Below are 25,066 nucleotides of genomic sequence, written 5' to 3' on the forward strand. Positions count from 1 at the left end.
TCTAGTTAATGTCAAGGTTTTTCCATCAAACGTTATCCATATTTATGATAGATAATCAAAAATGACTATCAAAAATTATATAAAAAAAATAGGCCTATTTTATCTACTCAACATCGTTTTTCATTCCAATCTTTAGCTGAACTTTAGTATTTGCTTTGATTCTGAAGCGGTTACCCACAATGTATATGTTTTTGGACTTAGCCTTCATTTCATTGTGAAAATAATTCTTTCAGTGGGATCGCTTCTCTCTCTCCCGTGTTTGCGGCAGAAAAGATTCTGGTATTTACCCCCCCACAGATAATTCCAAAATACTGCCTGCCATCTGTCTGTCCATGATTGAAAAAGAAAAAGCAATACACTGCATTAAAGAAAACTAGCGCATCAGTTTTAATTTTAACAGATCTTCAATCTCTTTCTCTGCCCACGAGAAAATGCCAAATTTTATGCAAAATGAATGACGAAAAAATAAATAAACTGATTTTAACAGTGGAGTGCAGTGCAGAAACCGGGTACCCTACTTTCTTTCACATTTGTTTGATTTTCAAGGACAATTCTTTAATAAACATGCATGAAATGTCTGTATACGTCAGCCTCCACCAAAGAGCATTACTCACCCAGGAAAATAATTGAATATCCTCATAAATCACATACCTCCTCTGCTGATGCAAACACTGCTTGATCATCGGTTTTTCTTTTTTTCTTCCTTCCTGGTAGTGAGTCTTTAGGATGATGGGCAATCACACATGCAAAAAAGGACAAGAAATTCAGTTTATAGGCAAAAACACCACCACGCACACACAAAAAAAAAAAACTGCGATTCACACAAAAACATGTTCAGGTACATTTTTGCCCCAAAATCAAAAAGAAAAAATTTATATATTTTGCACAAAGAACATGAAGCCCATTAAGATTTTAAGACCAATTTAATGAAAACTATGGCTTTGTTCACACAGCATGTTTAGACTGATTATTCAAGCTGCAATTAAAAAAATAAAATAAAAATACAAAAACAAAAAACGCATGAAATCCAATCTGATCGATCAGACGGAGACAAAAAAAATAAAAATTCAAACCACCTACAAATCAGGGTTTCCACTCTTATTAAGGCTAATTGTAATTTCCAGTAAATTTGTTTTAGGCAAAAACACATGAGAGATCATGATGTATAATGATGTATATCGTTCAAAATATGTTTGACCATTATAATTTTCTAAACAAATCAAATTAAACTGAAGGGACCAGGCTTTTGTGGACCTAGGAGGAGATGAGAACATTTTACCAATGCTTGGGAGGGGGAACACAAAGCTGTTCACTTAACTCAACTCAGCTACACACAGAAAGAACACAGTCTTCCTTCCGTTCTTCCTTCTATCGGCAGTAAAGCATGGGCAAAGCATGACCTAATTTTAGTCAAAGGGAATCACCAATCAATTTTTAGCTTTAAGACATTGTTCAACATGAGAGCTGCTGTTTAATCTAATTCGTTTTTTCTTTTTAGAATTGATATCTAAGCAGTTGCATCAGTGATTATTATTTTGTCCAAACTGAGCAGTCCCCCCTTTTTTTTTTTTTTAAATCATATGACAAAATAATAGTGATTAAAATGTATCAAATTATTCAAAACTATTATTTTTAACCATTATCATGCAGCCCAAATTTCAAATCGGGTCAATTCTCTGAGAATATCAGACGACATTCTGCGCTTCAGCTTTGCTTCATCACTTAATATTCCCTTCCAATTCCATGAGATTGTGCTTTGGATTTTTTTTTATGAATGAGGCAAACTGTATGATCTGACCCCTAAGAACCACCTTAAGTGCCTCCCAAGCCACGCCCACAAAGGATACCGAGGACCAGTTGGTCTCCATATAAACATTGATTTCGGCCTTTAATATTTGTTGAAATTCAGGATTTTGCAAAAGGGATACATTAAAGTGCCAACTATACGATTTATTTTTCTCCGTATGTGGCAACACCTCTAAACTCACCAGGGAGTGATCTGAGACTAAGATGTTTCCAATTGAGCAATCCACAACAGATTAAATGAGGCGATATACATATTTATTTACCGTAATTTCCGGACTATTGAGCGTTGAATATAAGCCGCACCCACTGATTTTTAAATAAAATATTATTTTGAACATAAATAAGCCGCACCTGTCTATAAGCCGCAGGTGCCTACCGGTACATTGAAACAAATGAACTTTACTCAGGCTTTAACGAAACACGGTGTGGCAGCGGGGGCGTGGTCAAGTGCCCGTCCGGGAGAGAAAAGCGGTGAGGTCGCTTACACCTGAGCTAAATTATGTCTAACACCGGTGTCTAATTTCAGTAAGCATTGGGAGAGCGGCATAAAAAGGCCGCAGCCACAGAGCTGAGAAAGTGACACACGTCAGTCTAGTGTTGGCGCATAGAAGAATTGAGAAACTTTATAAAATTGATTGTAAACATTGCTGTGGCCATTAAAAGCCTTACCTGGAACGTCAAGTGCCCTGCTGAAGTTTTCCTGGTGCCCGTGTGGCAGTTTTCCCAAGGAGGACACGTGAAGCAGGGCACTTGAAATTAGACACCGGTGTTAGACATAATTTAGCGCAGGTGTAAGCGCCCTTACAGCTTTTCTCTCCCGGACGGGCGCTTGACCACGCCCCCGGCCGCTGCCACACACGGCTTGTAATAAAACATTTGCAGTAAACAGTAGCCTACCAAGAAAGTCATTGGTCACCATCTTCCTCGTCCTGTGCACTGAAACCACTGAAGTCATCTCCTTCGGTGTCGGAGTATAGCCTCAGATTTAGTTGTCTTTTTGCACTGAGTCAATTCCTCACGCTGCTGTTTCCAACGTCTTATCATCGACTCATTAAGACCAAGCTCCCGTGCAGCAGCCAGATCAATCGCCTTCAACTTGAAAGCAGCATCATATGCGTTTCTCCATGTCTTTGCCATGGTGAGGGTGACAAAATTACTACCGTAATCAGAATGATGGGAAGTTTGAGCGCGCTCGATTTAATCTAAACAGTAAACAAAAAAAGTTGTTTTGACCTTAACCCGTTCGGCAATTTCACTGGTCTAATGAAAGCTTCACGCCGCCAAAAAGCACGTCACAGAATGTTTTTTTTTTTTTTTTATAAAATTTGAAAGCGGGAAAAATCCATATATTAGCCACGTCATTGTATAAGCCGCGAGGTTCAAGGCGTGGGAAAAAAGTTGCGGCTTATAGTCCAGAAATTACGGCGTATATATATTACAGATATTTGGAGACTCATCTGGAACTCATCATTTTTTTATCATCAGTCCATAAAATGTATTGTATAATATATATATATATATATATATATATATATACACACACACACACACACACACACATATACACTCACCTAAAGGATTATTAGGAACACCTTTTCAATTTCTCATTAATGCAATTATCTAATCAACCAATCACATGGCAGTTGCTTCAATGCATTTAGGGGTGTGGTCCTGGTCAAGACAATCTCCAGAACTCCAAACTGAATATCAGAATGGGAAAGAAAGGTGATTTAAGCAATTTTGAGCGTGGCATGGTTGTTGGTGCCAGACGGGCCGGTCTGAGTATTTCACAATCTGCTCAGTTACTGGGATTTTCACGCACAACCATTTCTAGGGTTTACAAAGAATGGTGTGAAAAGGTAAAAACATCCAGTATGCGGCAGTCCTGTGGGTGAAAATGCCTTGTTGATGCTAGAGGTCAGAGGAGAATGGGCCGACTGATTCAAGCTGTTAGAAGAGCAACTTTGCCTGAAATAACCACTCGTTACAACCGAGGTATGCAGCAAAGCATTTGTGAAGCCACAACACGCACAACCTTGAGGCGGATGGGCTACAACAGCAGAAGACCCCACTGGGTAACACTCATCTCCACTACAAATAGGAAAGAGAGGCTACAATTTGCAAGAGCTCACCAAAATTGGACAGATGAAGACTGGAAAAATGTTGCCTGGTCTGATGAGTCTCGATTTCTGTTGAGACATTCAGATGGTAGAGTCAGAATTTGGCGTAAACAGAATGAGAACATGGATCCATCACTCTGCGGGCTGGTGGTGGTGGTGTAATGGTGTGGGGGATGTTTTCTTGGCACACTTTAGGCCCCTTAGTGCCAATTGGGCATTGTTTAAATGCCACGGCCTACCTGAGCATTGTTTCTGACCATGTCCATCCCTTTATGGCCACCATGTACCCATCCTCTAATGGCTACTTCCAGCAGGATAATGCACCATGTCACAAAGCTTGAATCATTTCAAATTGGTTTCTTGAACATGACAATGAGTTCACTATACTAAAATGGCCCCCACAGTCACCAGATCTCAACCCAATAGAGCATCTTTGGGATGTGGTGGAACGGGAGCTTCGTGCCCTGGATGTGCATCCCACAAATCTCCATCAACTGCAAGATGCTATCCTATCAATATGGGCCAACATTTCAAAAGAATGCTTTCAGCACCTTGTTGAATCAATGCCACGTAGAATTAAAACAGTTCTGAAGGCGAAAGGGGGTCAAACACAGTATTAGTATGGTGTTCCTAATAATCCTTTAGGTGAGTGTGTGTGTATATATATATATATATATATATATATATATATAAAAAAAATAATCTATTCTACAATACATTTTATGGACTGATGATAAAAAAAAATGATGAGTTCCAGATGAGTTCAAAAGTCTCCAAATATCTGTAAGACCAAGATTTTTTACATATCCTGTCAAATGCATCCAGTGTTGCTCTAGGGGGCTTACACTCTTATGCATTACTATGATCAAGGACTGAGTCCATCAAAAGATTAAAGTCTCCTCACAATATTCGATCATGAGGGGTGGCAGAGGCTTGCAACATCCCTTCAAGATCTATTTAAAAAAAAGCCTAATTTCTTGAATTTCTGCTAAAACAATAATGACTCTTCCTAACTTATCTTTAATCTGTTTGAGACATTTGAATTGTAGATGTTTACTTATCAATGTAATGACTCCTCTGCTCCTACTTGAGCCAGCACTAAAGAAAACATGTCCATCTCTCATCTCTTCCTGCAGGGAAAGAAACACTTTGAAGAAACACTATCATGTATCTTACATTGAAAAAAATAAGAAATGACGTTCCTTTTTATTGGGTGTCCCAACCCATTCACATTCTACGTGGAGAGAGACAATCCCCTCATATTAACAAAAAATAGATGTCAAAGTTTTTTTTATAAAGACCACATTCCAACAATAGAGCAACAAAAAACTTCCCTCAGAATCAAAATAAATAAATAAATAAATAAATAAAAAAAAGAAAAAAGTGCGAATTAACCCCGTGCACAACATTGCCAACCGACGTCCATCCCTCTAAACTCAAACAGTCCATGTACGCCTACGAGAGCCCCGGGACAACTTTGACATCAGATTGCTCAAGTCTGGTGCTTCTATACAAATTTTGTGAGACAGAATTACACAACAGAAAATAATCTGTAAAAAAATCTCCAAACAGCCAAAAGCTGGGATAAACACAAATACGTGTAGACTCATCCACAACTGTTCCAAAGGGGTGATATTCCACAAAACAAAATTCCAGTCGCTAGGCGGAACCAGCACAAAAAGAAACAAAAAAAGGCACCCAGTTTCCTCGGACAGTCAAGTGAATGTTCAGTAAGTCCGGCTCACTTTGCGGATACACGAGAGCAACAAGTGCCTTAATCACTCCAATGATTGCATGACATTTCAGAAAAAAAACTCGAACAAATAGGAGGCATAAGAACGAATAACATGCAGATTCATCCACAAACTGTTCTGATGGAGTAAAACTCCACAAAACATAACATACTCCAGACGGAACCAGCACAAAAAGAAAAAGGTGGCGCTCAGTTCCTCGGATGAACAAGTGGATGTTCAGTGAGTCAGGTCCACTTGGCTGCATCACACAATGACTATCTCATTCCATTGTCTTTATGAAGGACATCGCTTGGGCATTGTAAATATTTTGCTGCCATCCTTAGAATCTATTCTCAAAAGTGTTGATATAAGAGTTTCTTGCATTCCTTGAATTGATCACATTTCTCTCATCGAATTTTCAAAGTCTGGGAACAAGAACATTTTGTGGTTCTTCCAAGAAAGCCTTCCACGCCTGGCGTAACAAGATCTTTATCGGATGATCTCAGAAATTTGGCCAGAATTGCTTGGGCCTGTCTCCCTCAGCGGATCTACGAACCGGGAATCAGTGTGCTTGCTTGATTTCCATATTATGGCCTGTTATGTCGAGCAGACTTGGAAAGAGCTCATCTTCGTTCTCAGGAATTCCAACAATTCGAACATTGTTTTGCCGGATAAGATTCTCCAAATCTTCCAACTTTTCCCAAACGCGGTCCAAATCTATCTTGGTCGCTAGCGGGTTAGCAGCTAATTTCCTTTCCGATGACTCCAGATAATCGATCAGTTTCTCAACATCTACCATTCTTGTAACATCTCAGTGAATTTATTCACCATGGAAGTGCTTGATCGACGCATTACAGCAGGGGTCCCCAAACTACGGCCCGCGGAGCCTCTGAACAATGCCATGCAGAGAAATATTTTTACAATTTAATTTTAAATATGTTTTAATCATATCATATTTGTATTTGATAATACATATTGGCTTTCAAAATAAAATTTCCCTTAGTTATAATTATTAAAGTAGCCAAATTATTTGTTAGATTCACCAGGATTAACGTTCCATCGTGATCGAGCGGGTGCACGCGATCCAGCAAGAAAATTTAAAGTGACAACAAAATGGCCAAATGGTTGGGAAAGAGAAAAGTTGATTCAGAATGCAGGGTATTTAACCAAAAGTGGACAAGTGATTAAACTAATATGTGACATGTATTCCCACATAAAAGCATTTGAGTTGAAACTAGCACTGCTTGTGGGACAAGTGCAAAAGCAAGACTTCACCCATCTCCCTGTTACCCAAAGCCTCTCAGCTGAGAAACCAGTGGTCCCATTCCCAGCTGAAAAGTCAGTGGAAGCGCTGGAAATGCTGAAGGCGGATTTTGATGTGCGATTCCGTGAGCTACATGTCCAAGCTAAAGAAATCCGCCTTTTTCAGAACCCTTTTGCTGCTGACATTGACGAAGCCCTGCCTTCTTATCAGTTTGAGTTGGCTGAGTTACAGAACTGTGATGTTCTGAAAGATGCGTTTAAGCCCAACAGTCTCATTGAATTCTATACTGCCCTTCCTAACGAGACCTACCCAAACATCAGAAGGAATGCAATGAAGATGTCCACACTTTTTGGCAGCACGTATATCTGTGAGCAAACCTTTTCACGCATGAAACTGATGAAAAATCCGATGAGATCAAGACTCACTGATGAACATTTGCATCAGTCTTTGAGACTGGCTGTGACAGGAATGGAACCTGACATTGGACTTCTCACCAGCCAGATACAAGCCCATAGTTCACACTGATTAGCCTAATACGCATGAGTAAGTAAATAATTTGATTTCAATAGCAATGAATATGAAAAAATTTCATTACGATAGTAATAATGCTCTTTTAATAGGCTATATATCACTTGATATGTATGGTGCATAAATAATAAATTAATCTAGCATTAGGAGGCATAATACTGTAAATCCATTTAAAATCATAATAAAATCTCCGCAATAAATCACTCCGGCCCATGCCATTTTCTGTTAGACTACGGCCCTCCATTATAGAAAGGAAAAATGATGTGGCCCTCATAGAAAAAAGTTTGGGGACCCCTGCATTACAGCAAGTTCATCCAAGTCTGCTACGACCTTTGCCAGCATCGCCGACATGCTCGACAGCTGACGCTGAATTTCTACCGACACATGGTCCAAACAGAGTCCCTGGTCTGCGGCCCTGTCTGGGGTATCAGTTTGAGCACGTTAGTGTCTTTTAATGTCTCTAGAGCCCGAGAATTTTGCATTTTTTGACATTGTCTTCATAGAACAGTTATGGATCAGGGTGTTTCAAATCTCACCTGTTTATGACATAAAAAGTATTAAACACTAGCAAAGAGCGTAGAGCTTGCCATTCACACGTCCAACCCTCGAATGGCGCCACGCGAATTCCCGATGGGCTACACTCTTAAAATGAAATCAGACTAGACTAAAATTGAATTGCTAACAAAAGCCTTCATCAGCCACCAAACCAAGGTGCCTTCATCAGCCACCTAACAAAAGGCATCTATGTGAACTTCATAGACTTCAAAGACTTTAGTCATTAATCTTACAGTTCAAACAAATCTTTGTTTGAACACTGCCACTAAACAGTTAGTTTATTCATTTTAAACCATGATTGGACAGCACATAAATAACTAATTTTGGCATTATATTCGTGCTGTTTAGCCAGAGGGCAACTGGCTCCCACAGTGATCCTGGTTTCTCCCAATGTTATTTTTCTCCATTAACTAACATCTTATGGAGTTTTGTGTTCCTTGACACAGTTGCCTTCGGCTTGCTCACTGGGGTTCTAAAAATAATTTTGTCATTTATTTTCATACACAATTTACAATCATATTTAATCAAACTACACAATGTAAGACTTTACAGATATTACAGTAAAAATTTCTGTTAATGCATGATTTTCTGTAAAGCTGCTTTGAAATAATTGTGTTGTGAAAAGCACTACAGAAATAAAAATGACTTGACCATTATAATTATCCACTTTTAAAGGATCCAATATAAAGTTATTACTCTAAAAAAGGAGACCTCCATTGTGTTTCATTCACACTGCTTCTTGCTGTTTTGGAGGCGTCCTAGACCGTTTTTGCACCCATCTGTGCTATATTTAATTGTTGGTCTTTTGTAAACATGCACTATATGGATGTTTTTGAACATTTCGATGTGTGCTGCGTTTTAAGAGCGGTACAAGCACAACTTTTAAAAAAGCGTCTCATTCAGCTGCCGCCACTGCCTGGGAGTAACACATGCTGTTTTCTATGTGTAAAAAAATCATGGAAAATGTGAGATGTCACTCCTGTGAAGACCAGTGTCTCTTCTTTGGCCTGTTGAAGCTGGTTGAAGCACCCAACCACCATGGACTATTACATTTGCGTATTCAGAACATTTCGGCGTGGATTGTATGTTTTTGGCTCATATCAGTGTGGATTGCTTGTGAACCAGTCACAATATGATTCAAGTTGTGCAAAGGATTTGAAAGATGCAGCAGTGAAACACTCGTGAGTACACTGTTTACTTCACAAATGTCATGACTGTTTGATAGTTGCTGTGCTTGAATGAACATTTTGATAAATTCAGATGAAATGTGTTGGCTGCATGTTATGTTAACCCTTAAACGTAGTTTTATAAATTATAATGTAAAGCTAGTTAATTTTCTTCTGAATGAGTTTCAAATATGGCTGTATTTGAGGGACTGCATGAAGTTAGCCAATCAGAACAGTGGGCGTTTACATTGAAGTCTTAAAGGGCCAGATAGCTTTAAACCATGCATTTCAGACAGAGAACAAGAGAAAGGGTTGAAAAAGATTATATATTACATAATGACTGTTTTGGTGGAAAAAAACTTAATTATGCCTTTAATCGTGGCATCAGTAATTTTGATTATTTATTAAATTAACTTTGCAGCCTTAATTACAATAATACAGTAAAAAAAATATTGTTGTATAGATCATCAAAAATTAAATGGCACTAAAACTAATAATAAACATATACTTAATTTAAATATAGCTTTTTTTTTACATTGCAGAAATTAAAAATGTTTTTTTTTCTTCTATGCATTACAGTAATTACAATATGTCATTAACCCTTGTGCCATGTTGAAATTTTGCACCTAATTTGGTGTTCCTGGTCAAAAATGCATATAAAATGTCTCATTATGCTATATAATCATCAAATATTGGATTAAATCTTTTTGTCAACTTGTTTTCTTTCAATTAGCACAGGTTTTGTATTTCTTTTTGGAACTTATTGATCCATAGGCCTCATTGATCTGAGCTTATGTATATTTGTGGATAAGTTAGGCAATATTAAATAAAATATGAAAACATTCTGTACTATTTATTACACTAGTGTGTTTAAATATTTAACCAGGAAGTTTGTTTTAAAATGCTTTTATTTTGTATAAAATGGCACAAAGTCCCACTTATGGTGTTCCCGGTCAAATGGTAAATGGTCTTATATAGCGCTTTTTTAATCTTAGAGGTTACCAAAGCACTTTACACTGTGTCCCAATCACCATTCACACACACACTCATACACCAATGGCGGCAGAGCTGCCATGCAAGGCACTAGCCAGCCATTGGAAGCAATTTGGGGTTCAGTGTCTTGCCCAAGGACATTTTGGCATGTGGAGTCGTGTGGGCTGGGAATCGAACAGACAAACCTGCGAACAGCAGACGATATTTAATCAGGCATTGTGTGTTTCAAATGCAGAGCACACATTTGCAAGGAACATGCACAAAGTTATTGTCAGTCATGTGCATGAGGTGTTTGTTGATTTGGTTTGTTGTTGATTAGAAAATAACAGAAATATGAAAAGTGTTGGTATTTTTGTTCAACGAAATGTTCTTGACCAATATATCCGTTTTGCCGTTTAATAGGCAAAACCGATAACAGATTTCTGGAACTATCTGTTATCAGCAAAAATCCACAGTTTTTCCAGAAAGCAGGTGTCTCAATATACTTTTAAAGTTATTTTTAATTAGACACATCATCTAAAAACAGTGCTCCTGCACAAGATGCTGAATAATTTAATTTCGTTTAAATAGAAAATTTAGTTTAAATAGAAAAACAAATGGATGGTTGTAAAAGCGTTTGGTGTGAACAGCCCCTTACATTTGGTGAAGGTACTTGGCTGTTGCGTCTTGCACTCTAATAAGCGTTTCTCAAATTAAGCAATGAGTTGTTTAAATCTTTGTCAGAAAATGTTCACCTTAGAAATATGTGGTCGGTCTGTTATGTTCCGTTTGACTGAACAGCCTCTTGCCTGGACTCATAGTCTGAGCTGCTTCACTACAGAGTTCAGTTGAAAACCTGAATATTCAGTTGAAAATCTGTGAATATTGCAGCTCTAAAAACAACCAGGGTTGGGGAGTAACGAAATACATGTTAGGGGAATACGTATTTAAAATACAAAATATAAGTAACTGCAGTTAGTTTAAATCATTGATATTTACAATAGTTACATTCAAAAAGTATTTAAAATTACTGAACAGATTATTTTGCATTTTATTTTGATTTGTTTCATTTAATATTTAGTCCTTTCAGATGGAAAACATTTATACATATAAATGATGCGATCCAAAGTGCATTTGAACAGCGGTGAAACACTTTCTTATGATATGTTACATTCATATGAGCAGACAGAGAAGTTTGAAGCACAAGAAATAGAAATAACCCTTATGTAAATAGTCAGCTTTACGCTAAACTAAAATGCTATTTCTAGCCATTTAACAATTGTTTTTCAAAAGAAAATCCACGTTAGATCATAATTTCTTTTTTCCTAGTAAGACCTTTGATATTAGTGCAAAACTCATATTCTCTAATAACATTAATTGTTTTCCTGTAAAAGTATAAAAAAAAATCCTTAAAACTAGATACATTTGATTAATCTAGATTTAGAAACCACACTGCATAAGACTGCATAGGTTTTTCAGAGAATGTATATTTAACATGTGTATTTAGTCTTACTGTACTGAAAAAATCTACCAGTGCTGAAGTAATCCAAAGTATTTAGAATACGTTACTGACCTTGAGTAATCTAAAGCAATACGTAACAAATGCTATTCTGTAATCTGTAGTGGAAAACATTTAAAAAGTAACCCTCCCAACCTTGCATACAACTATAATTAATTAAAAATAAGAGTATTATTAATAAATAGTATTTCACTTATTTTAGATTGAGTCTGGAGTAGTACGAATCAGTGTAACACCATGTGAACTGTCAATTGAAGTGCCCCCCCCACGGCATGCTGCATTGAGGCATGTGGACTGCCGATGTAGTCAGGGCTATAAATTGCAATGTCCATACTGCGAGACACCTAAGACAGCGCTACAGGGAGACAGGAAGGACAGCTGATCGTCTTCGCAGTGGCAGACCACATGTAACAACATCTGTACAGGATCGGTACATCCGAATATCACACCTGCGGGACAGGTACAGGATGGCAACAACAACTGCCCGAGTAACACCAGGAATGAACAATCTCTCCATCAGTGCTCAGACTGTCCGTAATAGACAGAGAAGCTGGACATAGGGCTTGTACCGTAATTTCCGGACTATAAGCCGCAACTTTTTTCCCACGCTTTGAACCTTGCGGCTTAAACAACGATGCAGATAATATATGGATTTTTCCCGCTTTCAAATTTTATTTAAAAAAAAAAAAAAAAAAAAAAACATTCTGTGACGTGCTCAGTTTTTTGGCGGCATGAAGCTTTCATTAGACCGGTACATTGAACAAATGAACTTTACACAGGCTTTAACGAAACACGGCTTGTAACAAAAATAAATAAGCTTTAACAAAACACGGTGTGGCAGCGGGGGCGTGGTCAAGCGCCCGTCCGGGAGAGAAAAGCGGTAAGGGCGCTTACACCTGAGCTAATGTCTAACACCTGTGTCTAATTTCAGTAAGCGTGGGTAGAGCGGCATAAAAAGGCAGCAGAGACCGAATGAGTGAGAGAGTGTGAGTGAGTGACAGACAGACACACGTCAGTCTAGTGTTGGCGCATAGAAGACCAAGAATTGAGAAACTTTATAAAATTGATTGTAAACATTGCTGTGGCCATTAAAAGCCTTACCTGGAATGTCAAGTGCCCTGTTTCACGTGTCCTTCTTGGGAAAACTGTCACACTGGCACCAGTGTGACAGTTTTCAGCACTTGATGTAAGCGCCCTTACCGCTTTTCTCTCCCGGACGGGCGCTTGACCACGCCCCCGCTGCCACACCGTGTTTCATTAAAGCTTATTTATTTTTGTTACAAGCCGTGTTTCGTTAAAGCCTGTGTAAAGTTCATTTGTTTCAATGTACCGGTAGGCACCTGTGGCTTATAGACAGGTGCGGCTTATTTATGTTCAAAATAATAATTTTTTTAAAATTCAGTGGGTGCGGCTTATATTCAGGTGCGTTCAATAGTCCGGAAATTACGGTAGGCCTGTTGTAAGAAAGGTCTTTACCAGACATCACCAGCAACAATGTCGCCTATGGGCAAAAATCTACCTTCGCTGGACCAGATAGGACTGACAGTTTTGTCTCACCAGGGGTGATGGTCAGACTCGCGTTTATCATTGAAAGAATGAGCGTTACATCGAGGCCTGTACTCTGGAGCGGTATCGATTTGGAGGTGGAGGGTCCATCATGGTCTGGGGCGGTGTGTCACGCATCATCGGACTGAGCTTGTTGTCATTGCAGGCAATCTCAATGCTGTGCATTACAGGGAAGACATCCTCCTCCCTCATGTGGTACCCTTCCTGCAGGCTAACCCTGACATGACCCTCCAGCAGGACAATGCCACCAGTCATACTGCTCGTTCTGTGCGTGATTTCCTGCAAGACAGGAATGTCAGTGATCTGTCATGTCCAGCGAGGAGCCCAGATCTCAATCCCATTGAGCACGTCTGGGACCTGTTGGATCGGAGGGTGAGGGCTAGGGCCATTCCCCCCAGAAATGTCCGGGAACTTGCCTTGGTGGAAGAGTGGGGTAACATCTCACAGCAAGAACTTGCAAATCTGGTGCAGTCCATGAGGAGATAATGCACTGCAGTACTTAATGCAGCTGGTGGCCACACCAGATACTGACTGACTTTTGATTTTGATGCCCCCTTATTAGGGACACATTATTCCAATTCTGTTAAATTATTCTGCAATTATTCGCATGTCTGTAAAACTTGTTCACTTTATGTCTTAGTTGTTGAATCTTTTTATGTTCATACAAATATGTACACGTTAAGTTTGCTGAAAATAAAAGCAGTTGAAAGTGAGAGGACATTTCTTTTTTTGCTGAGTTTATATATATATATATATATATATATATATATATATATATATATATATATATATATATTTAGATTATTATTGATTTAAAAAGTACAATACATTTTCATGGTTCAGTCAGTACTGTTCATTATTTTTTATTATGTTCAGCACCATTTTAATTTTGAATGTTATTTTTTCATTCAGTATCAATTAAAAAAAAAAAACGGTTGATTAATCTGTTATTGGCAGGTACTGCCCAACTTATTTATCTGTAAAAATCTACTATCGGTAGACCTCTACTTGACAGTTTTAATGATTAAATAGGCTTTTCAGAAAATAAAAGCATTTCAAAATAAAGTCCTGTTTTTTGTGATCTTCCCGCATTCATATTCAATGGTCATCTTTGACCGGATCTGGTGTGTGTGTGCGTGCGTGCGTGTGTCTGTGGTAATGTTGGATGGCTGAATGGATGTTGGATGCAGTTCAGTGTAATTCAATTATTAAGAAAAGGCATGTAATACTCAATAGTTTGTGTGTTCATGTGTGCACACACGTGTGTGTGTGTGTGTGTGTGTTAGTGCGCATGTGTACAGATCCGAGGCCTTTATGTTTGCAAGCACATATGCACATGTGAGAAAGCATGTAATACTCAGAGTCTGTGCGTGTACGTGAGCATGTGTGTGCACACGCGTGTGGTTGTATGCACAGATCCAAGGCCTTTATGTTTGCAAGCACAAATGCACATTAGAGGTCTGCAACACAACACAGACCAGACGGGACCCAAGAACCCAATGGGTTTCGGGCCGGGATCGGGTCAGTTTTTCCAAGTAGAACTTCGGGTTTCCGGTTTGTAATTACTGAAAAATTAAACAGGCCAATCGAACTTGTTTCGCGTACACGCTCACTCACAGACGTGTTAGGTGCCATTCACACTGAATGTGTTTTTGCACACAGCCGTTCTGTTTTATCCCTTGTTTTCCTATGTAAACACATGAACATGATGAACATACTCCTAAACACTAAAGTTCTCTTATTTTTGATCTCCCCAATTAAATGGCCGGTCATTTTTGACCGGGAACACCACAAGTGTGACTTTGTGCCATTTTGAAGAAAATAAAAGCATTTCAAAACAAACTCCCTGGTTAAACATTAAAGCACACTAGTGTGATATATAGTACAGAATGCTTTTATATTTTATTTAATATTGCAGAATTATCCACAAATAATGCTTTTTTTTTTTTTTTACTCAAAAACAGGTGCATAAGCTCAGGTCAGTGAGGCCTATGATCAATAATTTCCAAAAAGAAATACAAAACATGTGCTAATTGAAATAAAACAAGTTGGCAAAAAGATCTACGATAATATTGCACAATAAGAAATTTATAAGCAATTTTTATAGGCCGGTAATTTTTGACCGGGAACACCAAAAGTTAAACAAGGTGAACAAGGTGAATGGGGGCTGTGATACACTGCGTGAGCAAAGTCAGTAAGTTTTAGTCCAATAGGATAACATTAACTAGCATTTTCCTCTTTGGGTCAAAATGACCAGAACACAACATGAGGGTTAAAATAATATCAGTGGTCCTACAATGAAATGTGACCTGATGTTCTTGATGGGTTTCATGAGCTTTATTCATGCATTTAAGTAATTCTTAAAATTAGCAGCTCACCAAAAGATCCAAAAAAGTCGAGCTGCTGTGATGGTTTCCGCTTTCCTTTATAAGGTGCCAATTTGACATCCGGCAGATCCTCCATTTCTTCACGGAGATCTGGAAGATAAATTTGAAATTAAAAGGCGTAGTTGGAGCTAGAGACATCAAAAGTACTGGTACTTCGGTAGAAAATCGATACTAAACTAAAAAAAGGAAATGATACTAGTCAATCTACAAAACCGGTTGTACCAATTCAATCAGGTATCTGTTAGACTGACACTTCTTTTGTGTGCATGCTTATGTTCATGTGTGGTCTTTGAAGAACGACTGCACCTTGCATTAAGGGTGCCTAAAGCAGTAGAGAAAGCACTGCCAGATCTTTTTAGCCAAATTAATTTCTGAAAGCAACCCACCTCCCTAAAATTCTTATTGGTCAACGCCCACGTCAGAGTGCATTGCAGCAGAAGTTAAGATGTTACCAATATTATGTATGGTCGCAGTGACAGAGCTTCTCTTTCGCAAACCCTTGCATTTTCAGCTACATCCTTCCAATAGCACCATCCTCGCTGAAATAAATTCAGATTTGATTCAGAACGGTCAAATACACCTTAAAATTCTTGTCTTGGCAAGGAATTAGTGTAAACATATTCAGTTCCGTCTTACGGCCAAAGCATACTTCGATTTTGACGTGAATGCTCAGTGTTTACATACAGACAAATGTGAGCCTGTCAAAGTATATACCATATGATTGCATACAAGTGGTTAGCGCACGCGTGCTACGATTGTACGAGACACCAGACGATTTCCCTTCAGGAGTTTAGACCCATAAATATGTCTATATATTCAATCACTCAAGTTCACCACCTCACACACGTGTTCTTGACGTGCACATCCACTTGAGGTTTTCATCTTCATCTCCCGTAGTTTACATCATCTAGCACATCTTCATGATAACAACAGCTCATAATTCCATAATTCTAATAATTGGGTCACGCATCCTGTACGGGGATGTTCAGCATTCACATCTGACTGAAGCTTTAAGCCCAAAGTATACTTCAATTTCTATGCTAACACTCAGCGTCTGCGTACAGTAAAACGCGAGTCGGTCAATGCATACTACATATGACGCATGTGTGCTATGACTGCTATAAGACACCAAACTATTTCTCTTCAAGAGCTTAGACCCATAAAGATGTCTTTATAGTCCTTCAGACTCGAGTTATACAATTACAGGTATCACTAGACCTCCTCACATGTGCTCTTGACGTGCACATCCATTGTTGCTGTTTATACCTATGTCTCCTGTTGTTTTGTGGTGATTACATCTAGCACTTCTTAGTGACAACGGCTCATTCTGCGTGTTCAAAGACGAGCAGTTAGAAAAACCTGGCTGTACACTTTCAGTGCTCCGACACTCTGCTGATGACGAGATTTGGGGGATCTGTGCATTAGGTCTTGCAGTTTAAATGCAGCATGTGTAAAAAGATCTGTAACTGTCCATCATGTCATCAATATTATTTAAATACAATTTGAATAAATTGTACCATTCATAAATGTTTTTTGTCTTTTTCAAAAACAGTAAACACTGTCTTCTGGGGGACTAGAAAAATATTGTATATTTATCATATAATTTTTTTTATATTATAAAAATCTAAAAAGAAAAATTTGAGCGCATGACCGCCTGACACAGCAGCACTTAACCAATTTCGCGAATTTAGACTGACTATAGGTGTGTCCCAAGCCGCACACTTCTGCACTATTCTACGGCATTTTGTAGTGCAAGTAGTATGAAAAGTTTGTTAACACTGAAAATGCACTAAGTATTCAGATGATGCACTTTTTCAACCGTCAAAACGGAGTGTGGAATGTTGGACACTTCATGCACTCCGTGCAGGGGGCTTGCCGTACATAGCCGTACAGTTACCTGGCTACACTGCTAGTCTGACAAAACTGTTGTAAATAATGAAGAATGTAGCAGCTAGCAATACTTCAGAGGATATAGCACCTTTCAAATGTGAGTTGAATGCTTTGCCATCACCCCAATCCGTGTATGTACATTGTTTACAAAACAAGTGTTGAACGGAGTTTGGCTAACACGCTAAATCTAGCAGCAACACATCACCTGCACTTGAAACATCACTTCCGTCAGCTGTTATACAGCGAACACTTCCGTGTAGTACAAAAACATTGTTACATTTGGGACAATACTACACTTTGAAATTTCATACACTACATGGCTGAGTGCATAGTATATTTTGTAAATGCATAGTGTATATAGTGTGCCATTAGGGACACAGCTTTTATCTATGTTTATACAGACATAAAACTAAATCTGAATTTTTTTGTCCTATCCGACTCAAATCTGTTTAGGTTTTTGTAGTCTGAACAGGACAAAAACACACATTTTTACAAGCCTGATCCAAACCACATTTGTAGCTGTTTTGAAATCTGATTAAAACCAGATTTTTGTTAATGCATCTCAAAACATGCATATTTCATGTGCTTTATCGGCATTCATTGTGCGCGACATGTTACGTCAGGTTTTGTGACAAGATGACATGTACTGCATTTCAAACTGCATAAACGATGCCTTCACAGTGACTTCGAAGGGAAAACAATAATGATGGCAAGCTGAAGGATATTTACAAATGGGAATTTTTTTTTATTTAAAAGTGAATTCTAAATGGTTTTTTTTTTTTTTTTTACACCTTTTCAGCCACGGTGGACGGTAAAATTATTTGAGGGAAATAGGGCAGAGGGAAGATCACTTCTGAATAAAATGCAGCCATTTGTCATGTAGCCTATATGTTATAGGGCATCCAAAGCAGTGCAAACCTAGGTAAAACACGATATAAATATACAATATTTGTAAAGCTTTAATTTATAGTTAATGGATCATTTATAAATTCACGTTCCTACATTATTAATACATAAGATACATATATAGTATGCAATTTGTTTTTATTCACTTTAGCAAATTATTTATTATTGTTTGATAAGTTCATATATAGGCAGTTTGAAAATGTTTTATTAATCTTTAGTAAACTACTTGTTAATCATACCAAACAGATGAATTATAGATGATACAAACCAGTGGTAAAGAAGTGGTTATGAGAACATTAAGCATACATTCATAGTTAATAAAGATATTCAATATATAATGAAATGGATATATTTTTCTGCTTAATGTGTATGTTAATATTTTAGGAACACTTAGTATTAAATCAATGAATGCTTAATAAAGGTCATAATAAAGGATATATAAAATAACTAATGGATAGCTAAGCATTTTGCGTGACCTAATCTAAATTAGGTAAATATGCCTTATTAAACATTTATTAACATGGTTCAACAGTAAGTATGGCAAGCTGGGGACAGAGTGAGAGTTTCGCCCTTTCGTTGTCACTAAATCTTCCGTTGATCTTGTAAATGTGTTGTACATGTGTCCTAGTCTGATTATTAAACCACAGCAGCCTGTGATTTCATTTAAGGAGGATCCCGTTCTCTTGCGTTTTCACGATTCAAAGTCATATGTGAAGGTGTTGACCCACTAAAAACATCACATAAGTAATTCTGTAACCTGTGTATTAGATTACAGAAAGCGAAACTCAATTAATGCGGCGCATGCATCACATTCCAGACTATTTTTTTTCATGAAATTACAGCCTCTTATGGTGTAACAATCAAATGACCATGTGTGGTCAAGTGTGAAACTTCTATCAAACAGACACAGAAACTGACACAGTGATTCATATAAATAAAATTTGGTTTAAATGAACGTGAACATTTTTAGAAATTAGGACAAAAATATATTACTACTGCATAGTAAAAATTGTATATTAATTTTAATATTATTATTATTATTATTATTATTCCTATTTAATCAGGAATAATTATATTTTAGAAAATGTCACAAGTGTGCTGTTGTACTGAATGTATCCATTTTATCTATACAGTGATTCTCTGTTGTGCTTTATTTGACAAAAAAAAAAAAAAGGTTTTATATTAAACTGAAGATGTTACTGAAGCACTTTATTTGATATAATTATTTCATATGTATACAATAATATACTTTTTCATTTGATGAACTATGAATTGATTAGTCACATTTTTTATGAAAGAAAATCTTTTAAACATGGAATTCAGAAAGAAAATGGAAAACAGATGTTGGGAAAACAAAGCAGAATTAGGAAATACAAATATTTCACAGGGTCCTATTTTTTATGCCTTGAAAACTTAAACATTTGCATTTTATCTGAAGTAATAAAAGTTGTTGATGAATTGAATATCTGATTGAAATGTGTCAAAATGTTGATTTAACTAAAAATTGTTTTCTATGAGAGACAATTGTGTCTTCCTGAAGGGGCCCCCCCAGCCTGAATCTTGAAAGCTGAATTCTTTGTTGACCAGTATTCAAATCTTAGGACGTTTTAGCCATACTGCAGACATTTGTTTTTTAAACACTGTGCTTGTATCTTTTTACTACAAGGATTGGTACTTGAGATACAAATCCGCTCCTGCAATCTCTGGAAAATTATTACATAAAATGCCCTATTCAGTAACCACAAACTACTGTTATTGTTCCATTAGGCCAGTGCTTTTCAATTATTTTCTGTTACGCCCCCCCTAGGAAGAAGTAAACATTTCGCGCCCCCCCCAACTCTCCGCCGCGACTGTAAATAGTATCATTTGTCTATAAAATTGTTATAAGTACACCTCTGCATAACATTGTATCCTTATTAACATAAAAAAAGAAATATAGATCAACTTACAAAGAATAACATTATTAACATTGTTTTTTATTCTGTAACAGAAAAGACTTAGTGCATCAATTTGCCTGAAATTGAAAAAAAAAAAATTAAATCCTTATTTAAACTGTAAAATTCTTTTGACCATTTGATACTAAATTTTTTTTTTTATATAATCAATAAATAATAATAAATTCAAATTGATCAGCAACATTAACTCAGGAGCACAATATATAAAACACTTTGACCTATAAAACAAAAATGAATAAAACAATGTGTGCTGATTTTTTCTTTTTATCAAAATGAGGAAGTCAGGATTAATGGCTACTATGAGCACCTTTTGCAGTGCACAGCTTTTCGAAGCGGGGTTTGAAGCATGATACTGCAACTCTCAGCTCCTGCTCAATGTTTAGCTTGGACCTGTACTTGGTCTTCAGTGCAGCAACAGCAGAGAAGCCAATCTCACAAAGATAAGATGTTGCAAAAGGAAGAAGAATGCCCATGCCCTCTGCCCTAAGAGTGGATACTGCCTCTCTACAGTCAGCCAGAATTCACTCAGTGTCTGTGATGTGAACCTCAGTCTCAATGTGGAGTCAGACGTCATTTCAATGAACTGGTCCTCCTCTGCAGAGCTGAAACCAGTTGGAGCTGGTGCATTGAAAGGATCTCTCACCCAGTCATATTGGGAACTGTTTTCAGGGAAGTACTTTTTAAAGAATCCCATCAGTGATGAAATATGCTCCTTGATATGTGGAATCACTGAGGTGGCATCATAGTCAGTAGTGTCAACAAATTCATGCAGGTTCTCGAATGAATCAGTATTTCCTTCATCGAGTCGCCTGCCCCACATTGCAAGCTTTCGAGTGAAAGAGCTGATCTTGTCTGTGACCTGAGGGAGGTGTTTATCTTTGAAGCTGTAAATTTAGTTAATTTAGCTTTCCAAATATGTCACTCAGGTAGGCCAGTTTTGCCAGGAAGTTCTCACCACTAAATTTTTCTGCGAGGTCATACTTGTTCTCCTGCTCCAAAAACATTCTTATCTGCTCTCTGAGCTCAAAAACTCGGGACAAGACTTTTCCTCGTGACAGCCACCTTGCTTCACTGTGAAACAGCAGAGCTTGACGTTCAGCTCCCATCTCCTCACAGATAGCAGAGAAGACTCTTGTTTTCAGTGGTCTAGTCTTTATAAAATTGACTACACCTACAATGTCAGTCATAACCTCACTTAATTCAGAGGAAAGGTGCCTTGATGCCAGTGCTTCTCTGTGTATAACACAGTGTCCCACTCAGCATTAGGTGATTCCTTCTTGATAAGTGCCCGAAGTCCTTTTCTCATCCCTGCCATGGTCTGTGCACCATCACTGCAAACACCAATGCAGTTCTCCCACTTTAGCCCATTCTCAGTCAGGAAGCAGTCCAGCATTTTGAATAGCTCTTCAGCTGTGGCTCTGTCTCTGACATATTTACAAAAAAGTAGATCCTCACACAGGGAGTTTGTCATGTCAAAACGCACATAAGCAATAAACAAACAGTCTTTGTTGCTGTCAGTTGCTTCATCGAACTGTAAGGCAAAACATTTGTCTTTGAGTTTATCTACCAGCTGTTCTTTAACTCTTTCCCCGCCAAACACGGAATTTTCCGGGTTTTATGAAAAAACGCTTCCCCGCCAAACACAGAATTTTCCGGGTATCCGTGTTTTAGGTGGTATACGGTAAGGAAGACCCGCACGCATGTTTTGAAAGAGTACGCAACTCTTTGATCAAAGAAACAGACTGCGATCGTCTCAAACGTGAAGTGGAACACCATACTAATACTAAAGCACTTGTTTGATAAAAATGCCTTTTTCCTCAGCTTTTTGTCCGAAATGTTGTTTTTGACAAAACCTACCTCTGTTCAAGTGGCAATAAAAAAAAAACAAATGAAGATAAAATAAAATCTTTTTTTTGCCTAAAAGCAGAGGCTCAGATCTTTATTTTGATATATAGCATCTTCATATATTCATGGAAGAAAATATTCTGCGAGCCATTAAAGTTTAGCGAAAATCGTCAAAAACCCTGGCGGTGGCTGGCAACTTTTTTTAAAAACGCTGGCGGGGAAAGAGTTAAGATCATTAGCAATGTCATTTATACGTCTGGCGACAGTGTCATTGGACAGAGGGATAGTTTTTATTTTTGCAGCACTTGCGTCATCCAGCATGACAGAGACCATGTCTAATGCTGCAGGCAGTATCAGCTCCTCTGCTGATATGGAGTGGGGTTTTTTGCACTGAGCAATTTGGTACGCCACCTTATATGACGCTAACATATAGGTTTGCTGAAGTAGCATTCACAAAGCGGGACGATTGTTGACAATATTCGGCACGTTTTCGCTGAAAAAACTCAAGTGGCTTATCAGCGTGATTGGGATGTAATGTCTTTAAGTGACGCCTTAATTTATTTGGCTTTATGCTGTCCGCTGCCAACATTTTTATACACAGTAAACATACCGGTCTTTCCTCGTCTCCCACTGTATTCACAGTGAAGCCAAGCACTACATACGCTTCGTCATATTTCCTCGTCTTAGCTCTCGGGAGACTTACGTTTGTCTCATTATCTAAGTCTTTCTCTGCCTTTCTTTTTATCCCCGTTAAATATTTTTCCATGGTGTCTCACGGGTTTGTTATCTGCACTTCATATCTCCTGCTCTGTGCTGTGTGTTGTTCTTCGTTGCAAAAAAAGCATGTTCCCTGGGGTCACACGCGCCCCCCCTGGCATCGCTCCGAGCCCCCTCAGGGGGGCGCGCCCCACTATTTGAGAACCACTGCAGGCCCAGCGCTGAGGAAAGTAACATGTACGGCATGACAACTTTGCTTGTGCGCTTTCAGCAGCTTAGTAAGGACATTTTCACTAATGAAGATTAATAGGCTCTAAATGGGCAAAATATAAAGTCAATAATATAACGTTACAAGCTCTTTCCCATTTCTGTCTTTTTTTTCTTGCCATGTAGTGACATGCTGGCTGTTTCCAGAGAGCGTGAACATAGACTGTAGTGGGATTTTTGGACTTTCCTTCTGGAAACTGATAACATTTAATCAAATATTTATTGTAGGTCCACTGGTGAAATTGAATTAAACAGTCATTTTAATTGTCAGTTATGAAAACATGTCTGCTCCTAAGCTTAAAAAGACATACTTTAGTGGCATTTGAACTGTGAATTTTCCTCTCTCTCTATTATTCCTGTACTTTTGTGTTGTGTCTTTTTTTTTTTAAGCTTTAGTGTCTGTATCGAGCCTTGTGATTGAGATGCTGTGGAGACGGTTATTTCAAGGTCAAGTTTTCAGAGTAATGGATCATTAATAAATGTTTAATTAGACATACACAGTTCTCACTTTAGATTAGGTCACAAAAATGCTTAAGCAATAGTCAATGCTTTATTACGACCTAAATATTAAGTGATAATTGCTTTAATAGTGTTACTAAAAAAGTTTAAATGTATATCCAATTACATATATAATTTCTTTATTTACTATGATAAAGTATTCATGCCTTGTTCATGTTAAAAATGCCTATAAATTAACTCATTAAACAAGAATAAATAATTTGCTACATTGAATATAAACAACTAAATGTTCATAAATGATCAATTGACTGTAAACTAATGCTCTACAAATACTTTATACAGTGTAGATATTATAACGTGTTACCCAAATCTCTTTAACAATAATACAGGCATTGGCTTTACCCACCCAAATAGATGTGCTAAAGTGTGGGAACCCAAACCGGTTGCGAGCCACCACAACGCAATAATCTAAGTCAGTGCCTCTGCCTCCTTTTTTGCCATAAGTACCCCCAAAGTAAAATCAGTACGCTCAAGTACCCCTTTATCAACACAAAACCAAAGATGTGTACCAAAGCTAAATATCATTTAACACTAGAAGGGCCGAGCATGCGGTCATCTGACCATTGTGCTTTAAGAAAAAACAGATCCAATTCCAGGGCCCCATTTTGTTGACTTTTTCTAAATATAAGTTTTATCGCCCAGTGCGCTTACATTTTCAAAATCGCACCAGGAAAAGCTAGTTTAAAAGGTAATTTGCTTCTAATTCTGTGAATAGACGGTCGCCTCGCTTCCACGTCATGTTTATTTTTGCCGTTCAAGGCTGCAATTATTTTTTCTCCCAGCAGATGGCCCAGGGGCTCACTTGTAGTATGTAGGTGTGTAGCATATACTATGTACTATTTCCGAACTAAATACAATATATAGACAGTAGGCCCATAGTCTATATATTTATAATACCGCAAGTATGTGAATATATTGTGTATATATTCCTACATTTTTGTACTAATATATATATATATATATATTTATTTAATTTATTAGGGCTGTCGATTTACCGCGTTAATAACATGCGATTAATTTGACAAAAATAACGCGTTCAAAAGAAATTACGCAATTAATTGCAATTCTTTCTTGAGAAATGCAAGCTTGTAGTCCCACCTGTTTACTCAAGAGGGCAGTAAGTGAAATTTCAGCTGTGTGAGCAACGCACAGTTTATACAGTGAACAAAACATTAACAACCCTTCAGCGGACACACAACATAAACATGTAGGGATGCACCGAAATTAAAATTCTGGGCCAAAACCGAAAATCCTGGATGCACTTGGCCGAAAACCGAAACCGAAATTAACTTATTTTTTTTTTATTTTTTTTTTTAATATATTATACTTTTTCATTAATTTCATGAATTTA

The 25,066-nt window shown here is 37.7% G+C and overlaps 1 protein-coding gene across 2 annotated transcripts in view; it reads right to left on the bottom strand.

The window, feature by feature from the left end:
• Nucleotides 1-25,066, bottom strand: part of cebpz (CCAAT enhancer binding protein zeta) — a 166,103-nt gene that overhangs the window by 16,351 nt on the left and 124,686 nt on the right. Inside the window, exons 13-14 of one of the 2 annotated variants that reach the window (XM_052098571.1) lie at nt 15,608-15,706; nt 652-719 (exon numbers count right to left, since the gene is read on the bottom strand). In XM_052098571.1, coding sequence (XP_051954531.1) covers nt 652-719; nt 15,608-15,706 — 167 coding nt within the window. The remainder of the gene's footprint in view (nt 1-651; nt 720-15,607; nt 15,707-25,066) is intronic. The other variant, XM_052098572.1, reaches the window with a different exon arrangement.

The sequence above is a fragment of the Xyrauchen texanus genome, chromosome 30 (assembly GCF_025860055.1).
Source record: "Xyrauchen texanus isolate HMW12.3.18 chromosome 30, RBS_HiC_50CHRs, whole genome shotgun sequence".
Taxonomy (NCBI): Eukaryota; Metazoa; Chordata; class Actinopteri; order Cypriniformes; family Catostomidae; genus Xyrauchen; species Xyrauchen texanus.